The 26,820-nt window shown below is 37.5% G+C and overlaps 2 protein-coding genes across 2 annotated transcripts in view; both read left to right on the forward strand.

Annotated features, from left to right (window-relative positions):
- The first annotated feature begins 115 nt into the window (after positions 1 to 115).
- Positions 116 to 2,290, forward strand: LOC122348392 (inositol 1,4,5-triphosphate receptor associated 2-like). Its single transcript, XM_043243784.1, has 6 exons — positions 116 to 171; positions 256 to 441; positions 531 to 638; positions 1,308 to 1,488; positions 1,569 to 1,627; positions 1,989 to 2,290. The coding sequence occupies exons 2-6, from the start codon at positions 261 to 263 to the stop codon at positions 2,060 to 2,062; spliced, it is 603 nt and encodes a 200-aa protein (XP_043099719.1). The 5' UTR covers positions 116 to 171; positions 256 to 260; the 3' UTR covers positions 2,063 to 2,290.
- A 2,073-nt stretch (positions 2,291 to 4,363) lies between these two features.
- The window catches only part of mrvi1 (murine retrovirus integration site 1 homolog), a 37,102-nt gene continuing 14,645 nt past the window's right edge, over positions 4,364 to 26,820 (forward strand). The window contains exons 1-13 of the mRNA XM_043243778.1: positions 4,364 to 4,414; positions 4,493 to 4,552; positions 4,645 to 4,700; positions 4,828 to 4,921; positions 6,064 to 6,177; positions 7,176 to 7,267; positions 7,346 to 7,802; positions 8,611 to 8,722; positions 12,639 to 12,682; positions 19,024 to 19,129; positions 19,952 to 20,075; positions 20,881 to 21,352; positions 24,670 to 24,888. Coding sequence (XP_043099713.1) covers positions 4,379 to 4,414; positions 4,493 to 4,552; positions 4,645 to 4,700; positions 4,828 to 4,921; positions 6,064 to 6,177; positions 7,176 to 7,267; positions 7,346 to 7,802; positions 8,611 to 8,722; positions 12,639 to 12,682; positions 19,024 to 19,129; positions 19,952 to 20,075; positions 20,881 to 21,352; positions 24,670 to 24,888 — 1,986 coding nt within the window. The 5' untranslated portion in view covers positions 4,364 to 4,378. The remainder of the gene's footprint in view (positions 4,415 to 4,492; positions 4,553 to 4,644; positions 4,701 to 4,827; positions 4,922 to 6,063; positions 6,178 to 7,175; positions 7,268 to 7,345; positions 7,803 to 8,610; positions 8,723 to 12,638; positions 12,683 to 19,023; positions 19,130 to 19,951; positions 20,076 to 20,880; positions 21,353 to 24,669; positions 24,889 to 26,820) is intronic.

Here is a 26,820-nt window from a genome sequence, read left to right on the forward strand (position 1 = left end):
CAAAAGGATTACATTCATCCGAAAAGGTAAGTAACTTTACATTGCATTTCATGCCAAAAAAAAGCATATGGTTCTGTTGTTTCTCACGTCTCAGTTGCCGTCATTATTATATTTCAGTAAAACCGTGAAGCAGAAGATCTCATTAGGTCATCTTTGGTAGTTCTGGAAAATGTAAGTACCCGAGGCAGTGAGGCACAGATGTCACTGGGGCAACGATATCACAGTTTCTTGAGTTTTCTTCCCTCTGGTTGTCAGTGGCTATGGCCTCAGAGAAGTCGACCGGACGTCAGGGCTCTTTAGAGGGAGACTTTGGGCCCCATCTTCCATCTTTCAGGCTCGTATCACAGACTTATGGCTGTAATGCATGCAGCATCCCAAGCCTTTCCCTGGACTCTGGCACATACTCAGTGGAGCCTTGCCATCTGCTTGAGAGCAGCGAAGGTGATCTGCTGCTTTCTGCGTGTTTTGATACTATCGCGTGTGCGGCTGTAATTACAGTCATCTTGCCTGTTTCCTTTACATTGCTTTAGATTTTATATCAGAAAACAGGTCTCTGTGTGATTGTGCTGACACCAATGGCTTTTCAGAAGATGAACTTCTGAACATAACGTTTGAGGCATGTGACACTACCGGCAAAGGTACGGTTTCCTACATACATTAAATGTAGATTTTAATACTTATATTTAGTAAGAATGCAGTAGAAGTGCAGTAAGCAGGTCAAAAGTGACAGTAATGACATTACACACACACACACACACACACACACACACACATATAGCAGTGGTTTTACACTTAATTCCTGGAGGGCCACAGATCTGCAGAGTTTAGCTCCAACCAGCTCCAAAATAACACCTGACTGGAAGTTTCTAGTGATCCTAAAGACATAGATTAACTAGATCAGGTGTGTTTGATTAGGGTTGGAACTAAGTTTGAGACCAATGATATATACTGTAAGTACACACACACACACACACACACATATATATATATATATATATATATATACACACACACACATATATACACACATATATATATATATATATATATATATATATATATATATATATATATATATATATGTGTGTGTGTGTGTGTGTGTGTGAGTTTGTGAGTTTCCATTTATTAAAGAATCCTAAAAAAAATATTAAGCACCAATCTATTTTGTTCATCATGTGATACTAATAAACAAGCAATTATAAAAAAATCTTTTGCATTTTTAAAAATGACGTAAAAAACTGCCTTTAATTGCATAAAAAAGCACAGACTCCAATCAGTTGAACAGTGTGTCTCTCTGCTACCTACAGGAGAGGTTCAGGCCTCCACTGTGGTGCAGTATCTTCAGTCCGTGACGCTCCAAAGCTCTGGCCAGGAAAAGCTGACCAAATTACGATATTTGCTTGACCCAGAGAACCAGGACCAACCTGTTAGTAGAGAAGCGTTTCACGCCACCATGAGAGAGTGGATTGCCCAGTGCTGCAGAGATGGGTGAGAGACACAGAGTCGGGGCATTTACATGACGCTATGTGACTTATTTTAAGATGAGGTAAACATTGATTTATGCATAGGGCTTCTGAGGATAAAAAACAGGAAATAGAATCCACCTTAAGAAAATCATCTGTAACTGGTAAGTGAATAATAGCGAAAGCTTGCGCACATTTGAGTGTGTTTATAAAAATAAACGTGTGTTTAATGTTTGAATGTGAATGAAAGAAGTCTTGATTATAGTGAAATATTTTTAGAATTCAAAACAACTGTTTTCTATATTAGTATATTATGAAAAATTATTTATTCCTGTGACGAAAGCTGAATTTTTAGCATCGTTTCTCCAGTCCCATGATCCTTCGGAAATCATTCTAATATGATTCGGTGCTCATTAAATGTTTCTGATAAAGGTTTAAATATTAAAGTAGCTAATACATCCTCGCTGAACAAAAGTTCTCGCTTCTTTTGTTTCATTTTAAACCGGTCTCCCATTGTTCTCTCAGGGACTGAATACCACCTTCCTTTAAACGAGGCCACATTTACAGACAGAGCTGAATGTCATTGGTCAGTTAAGTGATTTTCTCAGTCTTCTTGCTTCATTTTAAAGAGCCCAGAAGCGGCAGGTGCGGTTTTCTATCTAGCATTCACACTTATGTGCGATCTCAGCAGTAGTCTGATGGGTCTGTGTGGTTTCAGCGAGTCTGGAGATCTCTCAGGTTTAGTGTCCGAGCTCAAACACACCCAGCACAGGTTGAGTGAGCAGAACAGCTCTCTGCTGAGGACCGTTTCTCAGAGCGAGGACACCATCCTGCAGCTCAGCCTGGAGGTGTCGGAGCTGCACACCAAACTGGCCAGGTATCACTATATACCTCTCTTACCACACAAAAATAAAAATGTGCGTAAAAATATGACTTGGCAGAAATCAGTTCAATGTTCTCTACGTGCTGAACGATATATGAATATTAAAATGAAAGCAATAGTCGTAGGTTTTCTACACATTTGTGTAGATGTGAGATTAGATCGCTTGCTCAGCAATGGATCCTCTGCGGCGAATGGGTGCCGTCGGAATCAGGGTCCGATCATTAACGCAGTGTGAAGTGAAAGGCTGCATGTAAAATAATTATTTAAAAAAAGTAAACAAAGCTATTAAGATAATTAAATTATAACCCATTGCTTTAGCCTAAATTGGGCCACTGTCCGCATATATGGTCTGAATCAGGAGAGAAATATGCATAGATCAAGCAGCCTGCTGTTTATAAGCAAAATCAGGAGCGTTATTGTGTGTTATGGATTCATATTTTGGCCTTAATGATAGATTTGTGTCTTTAAAAGATTCGTGTAGATTTAAAGGTGCAGTGTGTAAATTTTAGCGGCATCTAGCGGTTGAGATTTTTAGTTTAATCCCTGCTCACTTCGAGAAACTACGGTGGCCGATACAGGATTGAGACGTCGTAGTCTGACGCAGCTGAGAAAGGCAGCAGTTACATTACTTTACATTAAGGAATTATATTTACGATTTATTCAATAACTCTATACGTTATTGCAAATATTACTGTTACTTGTTCTTCATTGTGTCAGTGTGGTATTCACACAAACAACGTTGTAACGAAACGCGCTCCGTTTGTCCTTTGACGGTAACTATATACAAACACGGTGGCAACTTACACGATATCGATTATATCGAGATATAAAAAACTCTTTTTTAAGTGTAAGGTCTTTGTACACCTCTGAAAACATATTTACATATATTGCGTTTCTGTCAATAGATCCCCTTAAATATTACACACTGCACCTTTAAGATTACGTCACTCCCTTGCCAACGGCTCCTTTGCAGCGAATGGGTGCCGTCAGCTGATAAAAACATTACAATAATTCAATAATGCTTAATAATGAACGCCTTGTAAAGTGAAAAGCTGTGTGTAAATAATAACTAAGTAAGTAACTAAATAAAACCGCCTTTAAGATCATTCGATTTTAAACCATTGCTTCTGGCTAAAATACAAAATTTCAAGCAATTTACGCAGATCAAATACAATTAACAGGCAAAAACAGTCCAAAACAGTGGATTTTGTTGTGAGAGGACAGGGGATACGCTTTTTCACTGGTGTTGTCAGGATTACTTTGGATGATTGTGATGTTTTGATCAGCTGTTTAGACTCTCATTACGACGGCACCCATTCACCGCAGAAGATCGATCGGCGAGCAAGAGCTATTACACTACATTTCTCCAAATCTGTCGTGACGAAGAAAGCGTCTCACCCACATCTGAGATGGCCTGAGTGCAAAAAATGAAATCAGTAAATAAACATTATATGCGGTGCCATCAGCGTAACTGCTGTAATAAGTAATCGATGTAACGTAATAAGAATGTTTATGCTTTTTCTTCGAAACGTCGCCAGTGCCCAGCTGTTTGTAGTAAGGGCCCGATCCCTTTCAGAGGAACTCGATGAAACCAGATGTGCGCTGACAGAGAGCCAAGACCGAGTCGCAAGAGCGCAGGCCAGCAACCGTGCCTTAGTACGAATCGTTCTCACCCTTGACACTGATGACACTCATGTCACAAACGACTATTCTTACCCAGTACCTTGTCTTTTAGATAAAGGAAAGCGAACGCTTGAAAGCCCTAATCAAAACAACCGAAGAGAAGGTACCGACCTTTACAGAATCACACACATTGCGAACGAGTATCTCCAAGTTAAATCGCGATGTCTTCCACAGAACGAAAGGTTGACGCTCGAGAGGAACCTCGCCGAAGATCGGACAAACAAACTGAGGAGAGACAACTCTGAATTAAGGGTGAGAAGATGCACGCGCGCAATGTACGGAGCGAGATACAGTTCATCCACACTGTTGTTCATTATCACGTTCTCAGGGAGAACTGGAAGAATCTCATATGCTGCTGGCCGTGAAGGACAGGGACCTCACAAAGGTGATCTAGAACACGCTTAGCACCGTTTCCAGGACATTATAGCCGTTCTTCATGGCGCTCGTTGTTTGTCCCGCACAGAAAAGCATCCTGCTGGAGAAGCTCAAGGACACTCACTTCGAAAGCCACAAAATCATCGAGGTAGTCCGTTGTTAGGAATATGCTCGTGATTGAGTGAAAGAATGTTTGGGCTGTTTCGGTAACGGCGTTGTTGTCTGCTAATGCGTCTGAAGGGCCTGCAGTCAGAGCTGATGAGGCTACAAGAGCACTCACAGCAAGCACTCTTCAGGTAAACAACCGCCATGCACCTCTCCGTCAGTCTGTTGTTTCATTAGCGGGAAAAAATCAGTTGGTACTGATGCAAAAAATAAAGCCTGCATCAGTATTTATGCCCTAAATGAAATCATTTTTGGCAGGTTAAATAAACACCACTTCAGCTCTCACGTTCCAGAGAGGGCCGATGCGACAAACCATCAGTCTCTGCAGCGTGAGATTCAGGACGCTCAGCCGGTAACAGTCCTTTTCTCTATAATAATCTCTCTGGTGCATGAATTATTTCAAAGTTAACAGCCAAATGTGTCTTAATTAATGTTCACAGCGTTTTTTGGAGATGAAATGCAACCCGGTTAACATTAATGAATCAACAGATTGATCTTCAGCATGTTTGCAATTAAATAAGCCGCAGGTTGCGTGGCACTTATGCAAATAATGATAAAAGATAAAACAAAACTGGAGCTCGTTAGAGCTGCAATATCATCACAAAATCATTGCCATTGCTTATTGGGCTCAATCGAGACTAAAAGGGGAGACGTTTTGTTTCGTTTTTGCCTGAAACTAATTTCTGACACCGATGCACGATCTAACAGCCAACATCGGCCACGATGAGAAAGAAGCATTTCTGCAAATGATATGTTTACGCTAGTGGATTAGTTTTTTTCCTTTTTTTAAAAACTATTTTTTACTTCCTTTTAAACAGACACTGTCGTCTTTCCATTGTTAAGCACATTAACAATAAACCCATATCACAAACACAATAACACATACAACTATAATAGCCAATAAAAATAAATTAAATTAAAAATAAAAATAAATTAAAAAGACAAATTACAAGACGAATTACATTTAAGGGGGCTATGCCAGTAATTTAGAAAGTTTTAAGGCATTTTTCTTTTGAAATAAAAAAATGACACTTTAACAAACCTACATTTGTGCAAATAAAACTACTACGCAGAAATTCAATCTCTTTATTTTTGTTTACGTCAGTAGGTGGCGCCAGTGACTCTCTTTTCGAGCGAATCATTGAATCATTTGGTTCAAAAACACCGATTCCTTCTGAACCGAAGCACCAGTGTTGAATCAAATATTTTCACTGGCGGTTTTCTTTCGATTTGTGCTACCCGAAAAAACTGTAAGTTGTCTTTAAATCTAAGTTACCCTGCTGAGGTCTAAAGAACTGTTGTTTAAATACAACATCATTATCAAAAGCCTGCTGTTTACTGCTTTTTGAGCTATCAAACAAAATCGCGCGCCTCGTGGTTTTTAGACGCAGATTCAACTAAAAACCGTGCATTAAAAACCAAAACAGTTTACACGTAGAAGTGAATTTAACGTAACGGCTTTACATCGCGCGTCCTCCTCCTCTTTTCTTTCAGTCGGAGCTGATTGGTGGTTCACTGAGGCAGATCTTACCCGGCGTCCCTCAGAGCCTGCAGAAGATCAGGCCTGGAGAGGTTTCCCAGATACTCCACACACAGCTCTCAGAGACTGTGAGCATCCCTCACACAGCATCCACATGATATACTGGGGATGGCCTGGAGCTACTAAAATAATAACAGTGAATCAACGGGATTTTACAGCTTATAATTAATATTAGTAGTAGAAGTGGTAGTAGAAATAACCACTACAGCATTGTTCGAAAACTGCAGTGACATTTGCAGCATTTTTGTGTTGTTTTGAAACGCATTAATAATATCGATGTGCATGCATGATTAGTGTGATAAGTGACAGTACAGTATGAGTATAGTAGGCAATTAATATCACTTAACATTTTAAATATTTTTTACAAATTATTCATTGTAATTTTTAGCATTGGTTTTTGTTTTGGCATTGTTTTTGTAGTTTTTTTTTTAATTTTCTGTTATCAGTTATTACATTCACTCGAATATTTAAAAAGTGCATATTATGAAAAAATAAAAACAGAAAAATCAAGAAGGCGCAGAGTTATTATTATTATCATGATTATTGTCGTTGTTTCGTTGTCTCATTGTTATCATTAATATTTATCAATGTATGTTTTGTTATTGAAAATCTGATCTGCTGAATCAGACCTAAAGGAGTTCTTAAAGTTAAACTTTTTTTTAAAATTATTACTTTAAATAGACGTTAAAGGAAATGAAATAAAATAAACTGTACAAAAATGAATAATTCGGTTTCTCAAAAAACATTGCCATTGTTTAGGTTACCTTAATGTATTATAATTATTAAAATAAAAACTTATCAATTATATAAATTAATAAAAAGATGTAACAGTAATATTTTAATAATAATTCTTAAAAATAATAATAAATGACAAAGCGCAACTAAAACTATATTACTAAAATTAAAAAGTATAAAATAGCCAATTCAACCTAATTCAAAACGTTCATCTAAAAACTCATCTCTATGCTAATATAAGATTGTAGTCAACACAAAAATTAACATTTTATTTTACCCTCGTCATTCCAAACCTGTAGTACTTACTTGTTTTCTATTGTGTGCTCTTCAGGACACGTTTGGCAACAGCGCAAGTGATAAGTTACAGAGACTGTATCTGCAGAAGCAACAACATGGAAGCTCTAGGCATCAGCTGGCCACTCTGTAAGGAATCGCTTCTGATATCTTGTGCCGTCTTACAACGTTGCTTTGCATGATGCAGGATCTCCTTATGCTTTCCAGTCTGAAAGAGCTGGAGCTTCTTGAATCTCCGCTGGCGGCGCAAGGACAGCGCAAGGCCGAGCATCAGACGCAGGAAGCGCACATAGCAGCCGCCATCACCTGGTGGAGAGGCCAGACTAAAGAGGGCAAGAAAAACCAGGCTGCCGGAGTTCCACAGGAAACCGTGATGGACATTCAGGAGCAGATCCGAAGCCTGGAAGTCGATTGCGTAAGAGCCCAGCGTGGCATGAAGGTGCTTCTCAGAGACCAGGGAACGAGCACCTGCGACGACCCCCAGATTCGGTTCAGAGGCGTGGCTGTGGTCACTGGTTCCTCTGCAGAGCGTTTGGCTGCGGAAGACCTGCTGAGGTCTCTGAGGAAAGTGGAGGACATGGTGGCGCAGGCCTTCGGCTTGAGGGTGGAGAAAGCACTGAGCAGAGCTGAAGCTCCTGAGAGTCAGCTCTCTGCTAACGCACAGGTATGGACCACATGCATGGAAACACTGACGTGGTAATGTTATAATTATCATTTTAAAGCCTATGTTAACAATAATGTAGCAATATTTAAAAAAGGTTATAATGTTACTTATTCCTGTGATGGCAAAGTTGAATTTTCAGCAGCCATTACACACATGATCTAACAGATAGGATACTAATATGTTGATTTGGTGCTCATTTTATTCACGCTCCATTATTGATAGTCGTACTTGTTATGTTTAATGTTGAAAACAGCAAGGTTTTTGCTACCTGAGATTAAATTGTGATACATTTTGTATTCCTTTCGTCCATTGCAAAGAAAGTTTAATTCACTTTTTGATTTTTAAGTTTTTTTTAAATATACTTTATATTTTTTCTAACATTATGATTGTCTTCGCTTTTGATACATTTATTGCATTACTTCTAAATAAAATAATTTTTCTTGATTTAGCTCACTTTTAAAAAGAAGCGTGTCATGGTTTGCACAAAAAATATTTAGAATCAAAAAGTGGTATTAAAGGCATTTGTTATTTTACAAAGTTCGTATTTTTTAAATAAATCAGTTTTACATGACGGGAATAAATTAAATCGTATAATATTTAAACTCTCCTATATTTTACAATATTCGATTTTTACTGTATTTTTGTTATCAAATAAATGCAGCCTTGGCAAGCGTGAAAGATTTGTTTCAAAAACATTAAGAAAATCGTGTTCATTCAGAACGTTTCTCCACTAGTGTGTATTTAAGTGCAGTGTATAAAGTATGTGACCTGTTGTAATGGATCTAACATGCTGTTTGTATTGTTCTAGTCATTATGTATGTCTCAGTCTGTGGATTGTAGCTCAGCTGCCGTTACGTCCTTTTCCGCACCAGAGCTTGTCCCTCAGGAGAGCCTCCTCGCTCCGCTCTCATCTGAAAACGGTATTATTAACCTTTAAAGTTACTAAAACATTGCAGATGACTCTAAATCTGTAAGTCTTTGAATTCTTGCTTGTATTCAGTGGCTGCAAACCAGAATTGCGCACTGTTGTTTTCTCATTTATTGCCTGACAGGTTTCCCGTCCCCGTGTTGAGAGAAATCAAAAGGTCAGAGGCGTTGTGAATACAGAGTAGCTCTAGACTAAACGTGAATGGGCATTAATTCATCTCGCATGCAAAAAAACTGATTTAGCATTCATCAAAATGAATTCATTAAGTGAAATGCAAAAAGTGACGCAAACCTGCAATAATTCTATATGTTATACATTTTATTTACCAATGTCTTTGCTGCTGACCTTTTGATCTAGGTTAACCATACTAATAAGCAAAAAAACTGTACAGACGTGAATTTTCTTTTCCTTCAGCCTAAGGTTTATTCATTACACTTTTTGTAAGGCCTTTTACATTTGCTGTAATACAGCTTCTTATACTAAAAACGAACAATCAAGTAACAAGCAAGTAACTCAAAAGTAACGTAACCCATTACTTTTCATAAAAAGTAACAAAGTAACATTAGTTACTTTTTTAAGGAGTAACGCAATATTGCAATGCATCACTTTTAACAGTAACTTTCCCCATCACTGATTACGACAGCGGTGTGTCCGTGTGAGATATCTGATCGTTGTCATATTTCAGTAAAATTCTAAAAAACATATTTGTATTAGAAAGTAGAAACGGATGATGAATAAGAATCTTGAAGAAATTAAAAAGCAAGCACCTTGAGCGTGTTGTTCGTCGCATTTATATTCATACAAAGTAACAGAACTGAAATTATATCATGTTTAATTTTCACTTTTCACTTTTCCCCTCACTGCAGCCACCTGCTCTCATACACATCTTAAACGAGCATAATCTTATAGTAACACTGACGAAGTAATGGGAAACAGTGATAGCGACTGATGAGGAGTCTGGGCAAAGGATTGTGGGAAATGGAGTCCCGGGTGAATGGTGAAAGTAAGGGATGGAGCTCATGTTGGTGATCCTGACACAAATAAATAAACTCTATTACTATTGAAATCACTTTTAAAAATGAAGCGTTACATTTTAGTAGCACCAAACAAAATGGCAGCTTTTAATGCAATGTACCCATCCATTCAGTTTAAAAATATATATTATTATTACATTAAATATCTAAACTAAATCGTACAAAAAAAAAAATCCATCACTACAATACATATAAATTAAAGTTACATAGTATAAAAAAGCTAATAAAAATGACCAGTGCACATAAAATGGCTAAAATTAAACAAAACTTAATATATAATTAAATAAAGTGTAAAGTGTATAAAGTGTAAAGTGAAATAAGTGTATTTATTAAATGCTATAGTATATAATCTTACCACTGTTTTGAGAACTTTCGCATTATCAAATCATTTATTTATTAGTTTTATTATTAATTGTATCAAGCAGCATATGTTGTAAGTGCACACAGTGATGCACACAGTTTTTTTTAATGTAACTCTGAATGAGCGTATATGATAATGTGTATAATGTGTATGTTTTAACGTCTTTCTGTGCAGTGTTTTTGTGTGTTCTCTGATGACGTAACTTTCTTCCTGCTGTGTCTATAGGGAGCTCTGTGGCTTTGGCCCAAATGCAGCTGCTTCGTGTGCTGTTGTTTATAGAGCTGGAGGAAATAGAAATTCTCAGTTCACACATGCGGTATAGGGTCTTAATCACGCAGAATCGTGTGATAAGTATAGACTGCTTATCGCTGCGTTTGTTTGCGCAGGAAATTCATTCGAAGTGTGTCTATACCTGACACCAAAGATTTCTGCTTATTACACGTATGACAAAATGTCTTGCATTTGCTTATCAAATGAGTAGTCCAAAGTGAAGTGAAACAGACATGCAGTAATACGGCTGACCATGGAGCCAGTCTCTCAGATGCTTTGTATTTTATGGCTGAAGTCTGTAGCCGTTTCATAGTGATAACATTATGCGCATTATGTATAGTGTTTAAAAAGTTTAATCTTTTAGCAAAAGAGGAAAATTGCATGAAAAACTCTCCATGGAACATGATTTCAAGGGTCATTGTAAATATTTGTTTGGGGCCAGTAAGAGCGTTTTTAACTAAAAGAAGTCTCGTACGCTGCTTTGTTTGTCATAGTAATACGTTTAAAAATGTGAAATATCATTACAGTTGGATTGCATCGTAATATATTTTAAAATGTAATTGTTTTGTCTGAATATTCAGTGTCATCACTCCAGTCTTCAGTGTCACATGATCCTTGCTAATCAAGAAATTACATTTTATTAAATAATGTTGAAAACATTGTTGATGCATTTTATTCTATTTATTTGTTACATCTTATGTTATTTATTTGATTTTTGGATTTTTTTTTATAACCTTCAAAAGAACAGCATTTGATATATATATATATATATATATATATATATATATATATATATATATATATATATATATATTTTTTTTTTCTATAACAAAGGCATCCTTGCTGAATATTCAAAACTCTCTCTGGCCCCAAGCTTTTGAACGGATGTATTTGTTTATCCATTAGCCTCAGATCAACTCCAGTATGGAATTTAATTATAATTAAAGCGTTAAGCTACCCAGAAATGAAAATGACATTCCAAACCTTTATGACTTTCTAGATAACTAATTTTGTGCTCCACACAAGACCAAAAGTGTTACAGGTTTGGAGAAAGAGGAAAGTAAGTTTACAGTTGACTATTGACCTTTTAGGCATCACCTAAATATTAAACAGTTACCTTTTATTATATGTTAATATTATAGTGTCATCATTAACTTGTATTTACTCTCTCAAAGGTTGTTTGTGTGGGGGTTTTTTTTACATGCAAATGTTGCAGCATGAAGCACACGCAGAACTCAACGAGTTTCTAGAGACGTTTTATGAGCGACAGGGTTAATGCAAAGCATTTACCAAATTATTTTACCCAACAGAAAGGCCTGTTCTTTTGGGAGGACATTTGCATTTGGTTTAGCGTTTAGCTGTTGTGGTCTACTTGAAATGTTTTTTTTATTTTTAATGAAGTTCCTCTTTCTGCAAGGTCTTTTTTAGTTTAATAAGAAATAACGGCATGTTAACACGCCTTTCCAGACACTTTATACGTTATACAGTTGGATCAGTTTGTCCATGACCAGCACGAGCAAAGCCATCATGCACTGGTTGTAGTCACTGTAATGGGAAATGTCAACGTATCTGCTGCGTCTGCTTCTCATTTCAAGCTGCTCATCTTAATCCCATTGCTGTGCATTACACACAGTAATAAAGATATAAAGATCCGAGCAGTTTGCTAAACGACAGTTGGTATTTATCAACCGAAAACACTCTCCTCGTAACGCTCTGTATGAGTAACAGCTGCTATAAATCCTACTTTTCCTGAAGATGTCAGTGATTAATGTCGAACGGCTTGTTTTTTTTTACCATGCCCTGCATTTAACCCAGGCTGTGAATTATGGAGCATAGTCACTGCACGGATTGATTTAGTAGTTTTAAGGCGCAAAATTCGGATTATCGCTGTTTGTAGCGTATCGTTGAACGTTTTACAAACGCCGTCCAATTGATACGTGCTTGCTAAGGAAGTGAAACAATGAGTCTGTGCTTCGCCGAGTGCTTTCAGCCAGAGGATCAAGCTCCTCATGTAAATGGTTGCCAGGTTATTGTTGCCCTTAGATATGGAGGCAGGGTGGGAGGGAGAGAGAGTCTGAAAGAAGTATTGAAAACTCTGCTGTCAATCAGGCGCTACGCCTCCTTTGGTGCGTCATGCTGCTAGATGGCTGACTATTTAATGTGCATTTTAACACTTGAGCATTTGCATGACAGACCCGTGACTTGCAAATAAGCCTGGATCTCTCTTGCTTTTTTTCAAGCAGGTGGCTCTCTTCTGCGCAAGCGAGCAGAGGAACACAGCAACAAGGTAAAAAGCTCTTTATATTACTTAGATGTATGTTTTTTTCCCATTTTTGTCATTTTAATTTTGACCTTGGTGTCTTACGACGAAACTGTGGTATTTTGAAATATGCCATAGCACATTATTTGGCTTTGTGTCTTTAGTTTTGAGTCATTGATAGTCAAACATAACTGTTACTGTTGCTAATACTTAGCCTCAGGGGTTGTTTGTTAAACTTTGGCATGTAACTTACTCTGCACATTTGTGATACGGACAATTTTTTGCCTAGATGCTTCACTTCATACTACCAGTACATTTTCTGTGTGTTAATTTAAGGTGTCCCTTTAACACATGCGCTTTCCATTATAATAAGAATAAATTAAATGGATAATTAAATGCAAATAACCATAAGACAAACCCTAATCCTAGCTTAAACATATAGTAAGTACATGCAGTTAATTAATATTGCTCATTACTTAGAGGTATAATTGCACTGTAACAAGGACAACTTAAAATAGTGTTACCAAAAACTCAAAGATAGCAATTTCTACATCATAAAATATTATAGAGCTTGAGCAAAAATATATTTTCCATATGCTTGACCTTTGCAGGTTTAGAAATCCAGTGTTTCAGAGATTGTGAGAACCCCGTTTCCTAAATAAAAATGACAGTTGTTGAAGGCATAAAAATAAGCATGATGCCAGTTTACATTTTCTGGTTAGCTGTTTAGTTTATTTCAAATCTTGTTTTGTCCTGTTTCAAACCATTTTAAGTCATCTAGAGGCCCCCTTGGGAGTTTTCTGAGGCCCCTTGTGGGTCCCATCACTCTGACTGAAAACAGCTGGCATGGCGGCAGTAGGGTTTACAATGGAAAGCGAAAAATGTCTTCATGAATCATAAAAATCTGATGAACAGTGAATTGTCTCTATTGCAGTTGTAGACTATTATAATTAGAACTCCAGTTTTTGATAACACTTTTGTATAGGGACCAATTCTTACTATTATCTAGTTGCTTATAAGCATGCATATTACTAACAAAATTTTTTTTTAACAGATTAGTTTATTCATTAGCTAATTAAATGATTCATTTGTATTTATAAAGTACTTGTTCTGCATGATTACATTCTATATCCCTCATCCTACCCAATACTAAACTAAGCAACTACCTACAGGAATAGGTCACCCAAAAATGAAAATGTGTATGTGTATATTCTTTCAGAAGAAAAAATTATCCTGGCTCTTCCAAGCTTGGTACTTGCGGATATATCCAATTTTCAGAGGTTCAAAATAATGGTCATTATCTACGAGCATTACCAAGCTTGGAAGAGCTAGGATAAAGTTTTTTGAAAAACTCTGATTGTGTTCGTCTGAAAGAAGAAAGTCATATACACCTAGGATGGCTTGGGGGTGAGTAAAATATGCTGAAATGTTCATTTTTGGGTGAACTATTCCTTAGCTATAAATAAGTAGCAAATTAGTTAATTGAGTCAGAAGTCAGAAGAGTTTATGGTTTATCAAAACTTAAAGTGAGAATTGGACCTTAAAATAAAGTATCTATTCTCTAGGAAATGCAATGCCACTTAGGATTTACATAGAGACATATATAGATATCATTTAGCAGCCAATCAAACTACCTAGCAACACTCAAGCTAACCATGTTGTGCAACCTACCAACTGCAATTGTCAACACCCATGCAAGTTTGCATCATTCATATTTCCTTTAAAAAGCAGAAACATAACATAACATAACATAAGACTGGGTTTCACATGCGTAGCTTCACTTCATGGTGGCGGAATTTATTAATATTCACCGTAGCTTTGTTCACCCAAAATAAAAAGAAAGTACTCGCCGTCAGGCCATCTGAGATAATTTAGTGTTTCATTAAAAGAGATGTGTAGCATTACATCACTGCTCACCAATAAATCTTATGCAGGAAGTGGGTGCCTTGGGAGTTCAATGAGAGAATGAGAGTTCAAACAGCTGATAAAAATATCAAAATAATCCACAACTCCAGTCCATCAATTAAAAGTGTTATACGGTGAAAAGCTGTGTGTTTGTAATAAATCCATAGACGTTTTTTTAAACCTTTTAAAGGGATAGTTGACTAATTAATTACTCCCCCTCATGTCGTTCCAAACCCTCTCTGACCCTCTCATAGACAGCAATGTAATTACCCCGATCAGGGTCCAGAAGTGTCGGAAAGAGATTGGTTAAATATTAAAAGATATATATTTTATTCAACAATTTTTCTAATCTGCATCACTGTAGTGCTATTTCGGAGAGTATCCAGCTGTTTGGACTCTAACGGTCCCCATTCACTGCAGAGGATCCATTACTGAGCAAGTAATGTAGTGCTACTTCTTCTCCAAATCTGTTCCAGCGAGGAAGCAAACACCTTCACATCCTCTATGGCCTTGTATTTCTGAGTGAACTGTTCCTTTAAAGCACTGAGCAGCTGTTTTAAAGAAGACATTGTGGATGTCACATAGTATTTGCATATTCAGACATAAACATTCAGAAAAAAAACCTCTTCATCGCTTCCTCTTTCGTGGCCTGTATTGGCTGCAGTTCAGAAGCTTCTTATTAACTAGTACGTGCAAGTTCATTAGTGATATTTAAAGAGGAAATAAAGTAACATTTCTGTCATTAACAGGATGCAGACGATTAATCTGTTTCAAAGTCATCCATAAAATTTTAGTAACTAAATCTAAATCAGAAGGAGGCAGAGGTCCAAAACATACAGGCTCATACTTCAGCTGCAGCTCATTGGAGCATCAGGCAGAAAACCACACACACACACACACACACACACACACACACACACGGCAGTAGCGGTCCGGAGAAGCACGAGAAGGCTTCTCCTTAAATGGTCAAAGCTCCCAGGAGTCACAGGGAGGCTGGTGCAGGGAAAAAAGTCAGGGAGAGGAAAAGAGAGAGGACGCTGGAGATCGTGGAGCTTTGAGGAAAAATATCAACAGCACAAATACAAAGAGGGCTTTGAAGGAAATAGTGGGCTGTTGAGAGAGCATCTTTCATCCCTGTTGGCCAATCAGGTAGAGTTTCAGCAAGTTTTTCTTTGCATGGATTGATTTATGTCTCTTCAGACAAGCTTGTGGTGGACAAGAAAGAAGTACTTTAAAGCACACAGCCTGGTTTCCTGGGAGCTGTGACATTGTTTCAATTGCCTAAAACTTTCCTTTTACAATACTGCATGTTACACACATGTTTAGGAGCAGCACAGGTTACATGGTGGTGTTACACGATGTTGTCTGAAAGTCTGAGACCTATTTAATTTAAACCTGGAAATAAAGTTTTAGTTTCTGGTGTATTTATAGCCCTCTAATTAAATAAGCATAATTGTGACACTGATCATGTGACAGACAGTCAGATGTTCTTGTGTCCATTGAAGCTCAAGGTGCTCTTTGGATGATGCTCAAGCCATGCTAGAGAGCATGATCATCAAGTTTTATCAACTTAGCATTTAATGTCAGATTGCATGGTGCTGTCATTAAAGCAAAGCAAATACTCAAATATAAAAAAGTTGCTTGAAATTGACAGCTTTTTATACCTAATCTGTCCTGACCTAAATTTAGTTCTGTTGACTCAACCCAGTGAAAATACTTAACATGACACTATAACTTTTTTTTGTTTGTAACTACACACTTAAATTGTGTTTAAGAAAATCCAAAGATGATATTACTTATTTTATTATGTTTGCAAACAGGGAGCGCATAGTTCTGGTATTTATTGTTATTAATAAAGGAACATTTTGGAAATAGGCTCATTCTCCAACTCCCCCAGAGTTAATAAGTTGAGTTTTACCTTTTTCGAATGCATTCAGCCGGGTCTGGGGTTAGCACTTTTTTTATCTGTAGCTTAGCATAGATCATTGAAACCAATTAGACCAGTACCGACCAATTTCAAAAAATTTTCTATTTAAAACATTCTTCTGTAGTTATATCGTGTACTGAGACCGGAGGAAAATGAAAAGTTGCGATTTTCTAGGCTGATGTGACTAGGAGCTATACTCCTATTCCAATCAGGGAAGTATGCTACCGTAGCATTGCCACAGCAGGTGCAATAATATCATGCAGCACCTGTGGAAAATAGCCCCTGGCTTGCAAGACATGCTCCCTATGCAAACAAGAGAGTCTGGCTGTTTTAAGGCGCTGTATGATATCCTTAATTATCACACCGGAATGGGAGCATTGTTCCTAATCGTATCTGTCTAGAAAATCGCAACTTTTTTTTTTCGTCGGTTTTAGTACACAATGTAATTACAGAAGAGTGAAGTTATAAATAGGGAAAATATCTATTTGATCATTTTTGAGCACAATGCTACTGGTCTAATTGGATTCAATGATCTATGCTAAGCTATGCTAAAAGTGCTATCGCTAGACCTGGAGATCGGCTGAATAGATTTCAAAACGGTAAAACTCAACTTAGTATCTCTGGGGGAGTTGGAAAATTAGCCTATTTCCAGAATAAGTCATTGGGAATGGTTCGTTAATGGCGAGAACTGTGATCATTTTGGTCACTTTGATTGTGGTATGAAATTTTAGATGGTTTTATCTCTAATTTACACTAGGGGTGTTTTGTACCTCATTGTATGTGAAACTATTTTCTTCAATATCTTTTCCAAAATATGTAGTAAAGGTTCAATTCTGCGTTTCTTTCATTTACTGAAAATATGAGAAAACTCCAGTTTATCATTAAACGTTTTTGGTGATGCTCACCTGAATCACCAGTTTCTCGACCACTCTCTCCGTTTCCAATTGTTTTTACAGTGACTGTATAGCAACCACTTCCTTTTTCACACAACCAAATTTTCATCAAATCTGGCTCACTGTATCTGTGTTACATAACCAGTGAAGGGAGGACATGCACTTTCTCATGCAGCCGCGTCAGAGCTTTTGCCATGAGGTAACACTGAGGTCATCGGGGACCCGGAGGGACCTGCCATCAAGATGACCTTCCATCCTCCTCAAATTTATAAGACTTGAACTCCCTTCAGTGGTGACAGTCAAAGGCCAAGTAAAAATAGATCCAGTCAATGAGAATATAGCCCAGATTGACCACAGAAAGGAACGGAGGGCGAGTTATACAGAACAAAATCTCACAAACATAGACTCGTAGCCAGCAGGAAATAATCAGGGTGATTGGATTACACTGCAATATTCATCTGTGTGTCATTCTCTGCGGGGGAACGTGCTGCAGGACTCCTGCTGTCTGGCCTCCCTGGACCACTGAAATCATTTAGAGTGCCCTACCATCTACTTACCTTTATATACCTACAGTATATCAAATGCATATTTCATATTGATCGTATTCTTGTCATAGTCTTTGCCATTTTGATATAGTTAAAAAGGTGAAAGAAAGGCTTTTTAATACTAGTAAAGTAGTTTTTATTTTATGAAAACCATTATTCTTGCAGAATAAACATTAATTTCTTTCTTTTTTTATATACTGACCTACAGTTTCGCAGTAAGCAGATGGCAAGCTGCCCATTTTTTTATATTTGCTTCTTCATATGAGCCCATGATATAAAATCTAATAACATCTGTTAGTCCAGTAACATTTTTTTTATGGTAAAGTTTAATAACAAAATTAATTGAAAATTGAAAAGAAGCCCTTTTTTCTTCTTTGTTATTCCGTAAAAGGAGGCTTAAAGGAGTTTTTAAGTTGTGATATCAACTTTCATCTGAATTTCTTTAAAGGTATAGTTCAACGAGAAAATGAAAATTTTTGGCATCATTTACTCAACCCCAAGTATGAGTTTCTTATGTTGAACACAAAAGATGTTTTGAATTTTGAAGAGCCAAACAGTTGTTGGTCCCCATTGACTTCCACAGTAGAGAAAGAAATACTATGAAGTCAATAGGTACCATCAACCCTTTAATCATTCTTCAAAATATCTTCTTTTATGTTTAACATAAAGAAACTCACGCAGGTTTGAAAGAAACATAAAAGAAATATAAAAATAGACAAATGCAACAGTTGGTTACAGTAAGAATATAGAGCTATAAAAATGAATATGAATCACATCACAAAACATGATTCATACACTCCCATCAAAATCAAGCCAATATCAATCATTGCAGTGCTCAGAGGCTTCTTACGTCCTGTGTCGAATGTGGAAGAGATTGTGTTGATATTGTGCCTTCAAAACCGTTATCTCTTCCGCCCAGCACTACACTCTCCTGTTTTAGTCAAAGTGTTAGGGAAATCTTTTGATGTAATCACTTTTAAATGTCAATTATATTTTGAATGGTCTTTTCTGATAAGATAACATACACAGCGCACAACAGAACAAAGGAAAGATTCATCTGGTGTAGAGTCATCACTGAAGATGTGTTTTTTCTTTAAGGTCAGCAAAAACCCAGACGCAACCCTTCTAGATGAGGATCCTGTTTCACCATCTGAGCTTTGTCTGAGACGTGCTGTCAGTGTTTGCCCTGAGCCCGTGTCTACAGGTAATATTACAAAAGGATCGCTCTTTTCTTAGCTCTGAAGAGTTCTCAGTTGTGTTTCAAAGAAAGTTCGACTTCGCCACAGATAACCCAAATGAACACAGTGCACAAACATTTGTTTCGCTTGAATATTTATTGTTTTGTAATCCTGTCATGTTTATTATTGATGTACTTTTTAATTTCACATCAGTATTTTGATAAATATGTAGGTCAGTGAAGTTCAGAACTTCTGTCATTAATTAAGAAAGATGCAGGAATGGGAACATTCTAGAAATTTCTATAACTTTCTGAAATATTTTAGTGCTGTCTGGAAGATTCCAGAACAGTGTGGGACTAGTCATAAAAAAACATCTTTGGTTATCATTTGTATATTCACAGTTTTACCACAAATACCACAGTGGTTAGTGTTTTGGTGTTATTTGTAGTAAAACCGTGATTAATTTTTCGTAAGGGAATGTACACTTCTGAGGTTTTGGACAACTCACATTTGGTAACATGATTTTCGTATTCAGTGTATCAAACTTCCTTTTATAAAAGCTTGTTTCGATGTATAATTGGTGAGACTATTGTTGACGTACAGTATGAGTACAGAGCTTAGGTCTTGAAAGAGTTTGAGTTCATATTGAGAAGTCTGACCTTTGATCGCAAATTTGACCACAGTTTGAGACATAGTTGAGATCTCTTGTAAATTGTGGAGCCGACATTTGTCTTTTTTCACAGAATACAAGATTCCAGAAGTCTCAACTTGGTCTCGATTTAATATATTTGCTCTTTGAGACCAACAAGAGTTCTCATTGTCAGCTTAACAGTATTGGTTTCTTTCAGGTCTTTCATCTGTGGGAGCCCTTACCCTACAGAGTCCTGCTTTACTCTGTAGTGAGACATCTTTGCCGGGACCGTCTGCTTGTGAGGAGCCCACGCCACACAACAGACAGGAGAATGTAGCTGGGTCAGTGTTTACATTCCTTCACTTCTTACAGGACAAGGCTTGTGTGTGTTTATGTAAAATCCTCACACAAAGATGATCCAGCGTGAGGTGAGACTGTGCAGGAGCAACACAGTTTATACTGTCACCCACCATGGCCCCAATAAATTACTTTGACTCCCAACTGATACGTCTAAACCCGTGGACCAAAAACCTTAAGGACACATTCTTCCTTGGTAATGCAATAGTTCTCTATTGCATTACCTAGGAAGAATGTGTCCTTTAGGTTTAGTGGGACAAAAATATTTTTCCACTTTTATTTTGCTACACTAAATGTCTAGGGACCAAAATATCGTAGAGACCTGGACCTTTTAGATTATTCCAAGTACTGTATATATGTAGGGATATCAATTAATATCGTTTGCATGAATTGCGCTTGTGATGGAGCGGTGGTGAAGTGCTCTTTTAAAAAATGTTTTTCGTTCCGTTCCACTCCTCTTATGTCCTCTGCCACAGAGCAACCACCAGGACATCCATATAACCACCTACTACTCACCCAAACATCTTAGGAACCATTTAGCAACCATCCAGAAACTTAATTAAAAGGATTCTAGTTAAAAGGATACCCCACACACAAATGCCACTTAACCCTCAAGTTGTGTTAAACTTGCATGACTTTCTTTTGTCAAACATAAAAAGAAAATGTAATTTTTCTGAAATTGTAAAAATCTGGTTGTATTGCATTAATAAGCAGTAAATTGGTATGCTACATTGTTGTGCATAGGTTATGGACAGTGAGTGAGTTGTTTTGTTCTTTGTTTTCCTTTAGGTTAGACTGGCCAGCAAGCAATGACCGCTTCCTCTCAGAGTCAGAGGCTATTAGGAACACCTTAACTGTAAACAAGGAAACGTGCGGAAGTCAAAGTAAAGCAGAGACTGGATGTGCAGGAACTGAGCTACAAAACAGCGGAGGACAAACAGCGAGTTCTGGAAAGTGCCAAAAAACAGAGCACAGCAGCAGGACAGAGGCCTTAAAACTTCTGAACCAAGGGCAGCCTTCCAAGTCAGCGGACGTCTGGGATAATCAAGGATTCAATTCATCAGGGGAGAATCAAGTAGAGGATACTGGGAGGTGTCAAGAGGAAAGAGAGGATTCAGATTGCACTGGGAGGAGTCAGGAGGAATCGGAGAGTCAGGCAAGGACAGGGAACAGTGAGACTGAAGAAGACCCAAAAACAAGTTACTCAGAAACATCAAAGAATCCTAGTGTCCAGGGTGAAGATCTAACTGACAGTCCAGGGGTGAGTTTCATCCATTATCAGTACCGATACACTGTCCCAAATGAGCCATGCACCTAGGATATACAGTATGTATTCATAAAAACACATTGTTTATTGAGAATTAGTTCATTCTTAATTCATTGTATGTGTCTGGAATTAATTACCTTGGGGAAAAAAACTCAGTAATGCTCCATACTTCCTTTTAAACTTGGACTTGAGAATGTTTTTCCCATTTAAGGTATGTATCCTTTTCAGTGTGTTGGATCTAATATAACCCCAATTAAGGAAAGGGTGTTGAGTATTTTTGTATAATCTAAGATGTGGTAGACAGTCCTGTTCTTGCAGAGTTTTAGCTGTAGCGTATTGAGACATATATGAACCAGGTAATCAAAGTCCTCATGATGAACACTTAAAAACTTCAAGGCAGGTGTGTTTTAGTATATTAAAGCTATATTCTGCAGGATGTTGGTCCTTCAAGACCATGATTAGACAGCCCTTTAGGTAGGAGCAAGAATCTGGCTTGTGCTTCCATTTGATGCCATTTTAAACATTTAGTGATACATGTGTGGGTAAAGTATTTTACTAATACTTTTTAAGTGTTACAATTAAGTGCATGACTTCCTATTTGTGCTACAGGCATGATTCTTCCCTGGTTGAAGTAAGGTACTCTGAGGAAATGGGAAATAATTGAAAAGCAAAGCATCCGAAACCATTTTTATGGACCATAAAAATGCTTTAGGATGCTTTTGGGATATTGTTAGCTGAAAACACCAAGATGCAAATAATATCCTTGTTTGACAGAAGTTTTTATTCTGTGGTAAAATGTGCATAAACTGATATGGAATCCCATTTACAGAAAAAGAAATCATTGATGTTTATCAGAACATCATGTGACTGAATCATTTGTTAGAGATAACAGGGGTGCCCAGTCCTGGTGCTTGAAGGCCAATGTCCTACAACTCGTCCCAGCAAGCCATCTTGAAATATTGTAGTATTCATGAAAACCATGATTACTTTTGGTTAAGATTTGTTTAATTGAGGTTGGAGCCAGGGTCCAGTTTTTGATTTCCACGGTCCTCTTTTTAACATTTGTAAGGGCATTTTTATCACCTTATAGGATTAGTTCACCCCAAAATGACAATTTTGACATCAATAAACCCATAAGACCTTCCTTCAACTTCAGAACACAAATTAAAGAAATTGTTAGTGGAATCTTAAGAGCTTTCTGACTCTCCCATAGACAGCAATGTAACTGTAATGTTGCCAGATCCAGAAGCGTAGCAAGGACATCAGTAAAACAGTCCATTTCACATCAGTGGCTCAACTTGAGAGAAGCTATGAGAGTACTTTTTGTGTGCAAAGAAATAAAAAATAATGATTTTTTACAACTCTTCTCCCCCGAGTTACTATGTTCCACCACTTTGAAGAGTACCACAACTCAAACGCAAGCTTTAACTTAAGCGTAAAGAACCCTGATTACGGCAATTGCATTCTTGGGTACTCTCCAAAATGGCATTTAATATTTAACTTAGGGGAGAAGAATTGTTAAATAAATTATTTTTGGTTTTTTGTTATTGGAAATGACTGTTCTCTTGATTCAATTGGATGGAAAGACTGTTTTCCCTGCAGATTGCTTTGCAAAATTCAGATGGTTCACATAAATAAAATTAAACTTTAAAGGAAACCTGTCCATTTGGGATTTGAGGGTAGGATCTTTTGCCTGAAGAACCTGCCATGCTACATGATAGAGGTGTGTGGGATAAGTGAGGCAGGGTTTATTTGTGCTTGTCTGTTTTCTTCTGTACAATCATGGTCCAGTTTTATAATGTGAATTCACTGCTGTGTAAACACTCTTGAGTTTCTCTACACTTTTAAGACATTAACTAAAATAAGATTTGTCTTTGAAATTGTCTCTTATTTTGTTTGGGTGTACAGGAAGCCAAAGATAGCCTTCGTAGCGTTCAGATGGGATTTAATAGAAAATGAAATGCATTCCTTTGGGAGAATGAAGGAGTCTCCTTTCTCCACGATCTGTATCTTGAGACCGAGCCGTGTTTATAGCACAACTCGACAGACAGTTGGTTTTACACAAGTGAAACAGCCCCTTTTTGATTTGCTGCATTAATGACTCATGCATATTTTTAGACATTTGTTTATGACAGAGATAAGCTGTGTTAGAGGTAATATAAATAGGCAAAAACTCCACTCTCACTGGCTGTTGATGGTGGTCCCGTATTGATTCTGAGTTTTTCTTCTCCTGATGATGACACTTTCAGATGTTATTTTTGTTGGCCCTGCTCATCCCTGTAGCAGTATTTTTGTATATGCGATGCCATCAGTAACTGTTATTTTGCTGTAGGGAAACATTTCCTCTTAAAACTCTTGAGAGGCAGGAACATGAGATGGGGCTTTGTGATAGGACAAAGGCCAGTGGGGGAAACATGCATATATTTTGCCAAACAAATGTCACACTGTGGTTAAAGGAACATGTTTTGAAATCCATTCAGCCGATCTCGGGGGGTCTGGTAGTAGCACAGTTAGCTGTAGCTTAGCATAGATCATTGAATCTGATTAGACCGTTAGCATAACTCAAAAATGATGAAAGAGCATAAGTATTTTTCCTATTTAAAACTTTAACCTTCTGTAGTTACATTGTGTACTAAGGCTGACGGAAAATGAAAAATTGTTATTTTCCAGACTGATATAACTAGAAACTGCACTCTCATTCTGGCATAATAATCAAGGAACTCATAGTCCCCAGCGTTTTCAGGCGCTGCGTAATATCATTGCTAAAAATAGAAAATTACCTTTTTTTTTTAACAAGAATTCTAATGTTTAAAACAATTATTTTCAAAATAATGCAAAGAGTAGGCTTCAAAAAAGTATATTGAACAACAACCTGGAAACTATAAAACAGTTAAGTTAAGTAAGTATAAGTATCTTGATTTTATGTTGTTTGGACTTTTTTCAATATCATCTTGAGGCCTTCTTGGAAGTTCTTCAGCTCCTCTTTTTGAGAACCACTGATCTAGTGAGAAAATGTGACTTGAGTTGAATGCTTGTTTTACGTATTTTTAATCAATTATTGCATCAAAAATGTAGCCGAAGTAGGCTGTTTTCCAATAAAAGTTCTGCTATCATTAAATCACCCTTTTAATCTGTCTTTCACTATTATCACGTTTAATACAGTGCCTTGGAGTTCAGTAACACGTGAGAATATGGTTATTGTACAGTACCATGATATTACCTTCAGTGTACCGTGGCACTAGCAACACTACTGTTCTGTAACTGTATAAACTTGTTTCCTCACACATGCATGTGTTGTGTTGTCTGTACAGGACCGAGCGGACCCCTCCGCTGTATGTCAGTTCACACGATCACGGGGTGAGCAGACTTCACTGAAGAAAGCTCATAGTTTTGTGACAGATTCTGTCACTTCTTTTATCTTCCCTCACACACGTTCTCGGCCCCCGCTCATCCCCGCCATGCCCACCCTTCCTGAGGAAGAGGAAGACTCCCCAGAGGAGCTCGACAGTACATCCAGCTCGCCCTCCACAGTGAGTCAAACTATCACATCACGTCAGACTGCATTCACACCGTCAGGCCAAATCTGAATATTTGTGCATCTATTCCACGTTGCATTTGCGTTGCATTCGATGGCAATGAATATTGCACTATTATGCCTACGCCAAAAACAGAGATTTCACACCACAGAATTTCAATAGGATTTAATACAATCATAGCTAGATTGGTAAAAATGTTCGTGTTTGTATTTTTGCCAAATGTCTGATATGCAAAAAAGGCAGAGGCTGAATGAAAATGCATTTTCACTCTCAGACAGTAGGTGGCGCTTTCAAAAAAGCAGAAATACACTGATACACACGGGAAGCATGTGCAACTTTATATAATAAATACACACACAACAGTCCTGCCTACAAGATTCAGATTTGACCCCCAATAGATTACCTCCATAGTTAGTCGGTCTAAAAGCCCCACCATTGGCTGACCCAGTCTGGCTAATCGAACACAGATTGCAAGGCTTTGTGCGACTAGTGGTGCAAAAATGATTCTCTTCACCTTCAAACACGTGCACTAACCACATCACATCTGACTTATGATCCCTGTAAAGATGGTCATCTGAGGAGGAAGAAAATGCATATAATCTTTTCCCAAAAGACTGCATTCCACTCTTAATCAGGATTCAGATATTATCAGTACCCTAACGCCACAGAATGGATCAGTTCTGCTTGCAAAGTCACGTTACACAGTTAGGCCTCAAAGAAAAACAGCGTTTGTTATTCTTTTCTTAATGGTAGAAGAGTAAAAAGAACTTTTGAAATACACTGTGTATATCTGCTGGTAGCGGAATAACAAAATGAACGTAACAAAAATGCGAAGGAAACATCAGTTAAGAAAGAATTTGAGCATTTGTTTGCAGCTGCTCTGCAATTCAGACGAGTCACTTCTAGTGTTGTCACCAAAACACCAATTTAAAAACATAATTTTTATTGATAAAGTCACAGACCAATTGTAACGCGTTCACCAGCTGCAGCAGAGTTTTTTTTTTTTCAGAAAGTTCGCTTTGCCAACTTGTTTTGAACTCCCAAAATATACTCTGCTTTTGCCTGAAACGCCATCGCACAGGGTTTCATAAGGTGTCAGCAATTATGTGTGCGTCCTTGTTTAGAAGAGGAGCGCTCCCATGCCGCCAACTTCACTCTGTTCCTTAACAAATATTTCAAAGTACTGATAGATAATGGTAACAGCCAATAGGATTCCTGTTCCAGAGCCGACGGCACCCGGGAAGTCAGCCATTACTGAAAGTCCTTTTTTTTTTTTTACGAATGTCACTCTATCGTGGCCTGTGAGTGAGAAGAGCTATTGCTTCACCGAAGACAAGCTTTTGGAGAGCACAGTCCATTTCAACATCAAAGCCTGTCAGGGGTTGTTGTTTCATTAGTCATTATGTTATTCTTGAGTGAGTACAATCCACTCGTGCTGTGACTCATAAAAGGTTGGGACTCAGATAAGACCACTCTTTAAAATCATATTACACTTCAGTAATCTAATCCCAGAATAAAGGCCAAACAAATAAAGCCTCCACTTTGTACTGAAGTACTAAACTCAAGGACTTTAGCGCGCCGTGATCGTTTTTGTGTATAAAAGTATGACAGCACTTGATGGTATGTGGCATGTTGTGGCATGGCTCTGTCAGAGAGCACTTCCTGATGATATTTTTTTGCTCCCAAAGAATGTAATTATTTGATGATAATTTGTAATTAATAAAAGTCGAGACTGTTTACATAATAAATTGTAAATCAGTAGTTACGCAATTGCACAATAATCAAAAACAGTGTAATTGGACTACTGCAAAGACTAATATTTTGCTTCCTCTCGTACAGGGGATGTTATCGCAACATGTTGTTTTTCCCATGGGAGAAAGCTAAGTGTTTTGAGCTGGCATGTGTGAAATTGTTTGCTGGGGCTAA

This window comes from Puntigrus tetrazona, chromosome 7 (genome assembly GCF_018831695.1).
Source record: "Puntigrus tetrazona isolate hp1 chromosome 7, ASM1883169v1, whole genome shotgun sequence".
NCBI lineage: Eukaryota > Metazoa > Chordata > Actinopteri > Cypriniformes > Cyprinidae > Puntigrus > Puntigrus tetrazona.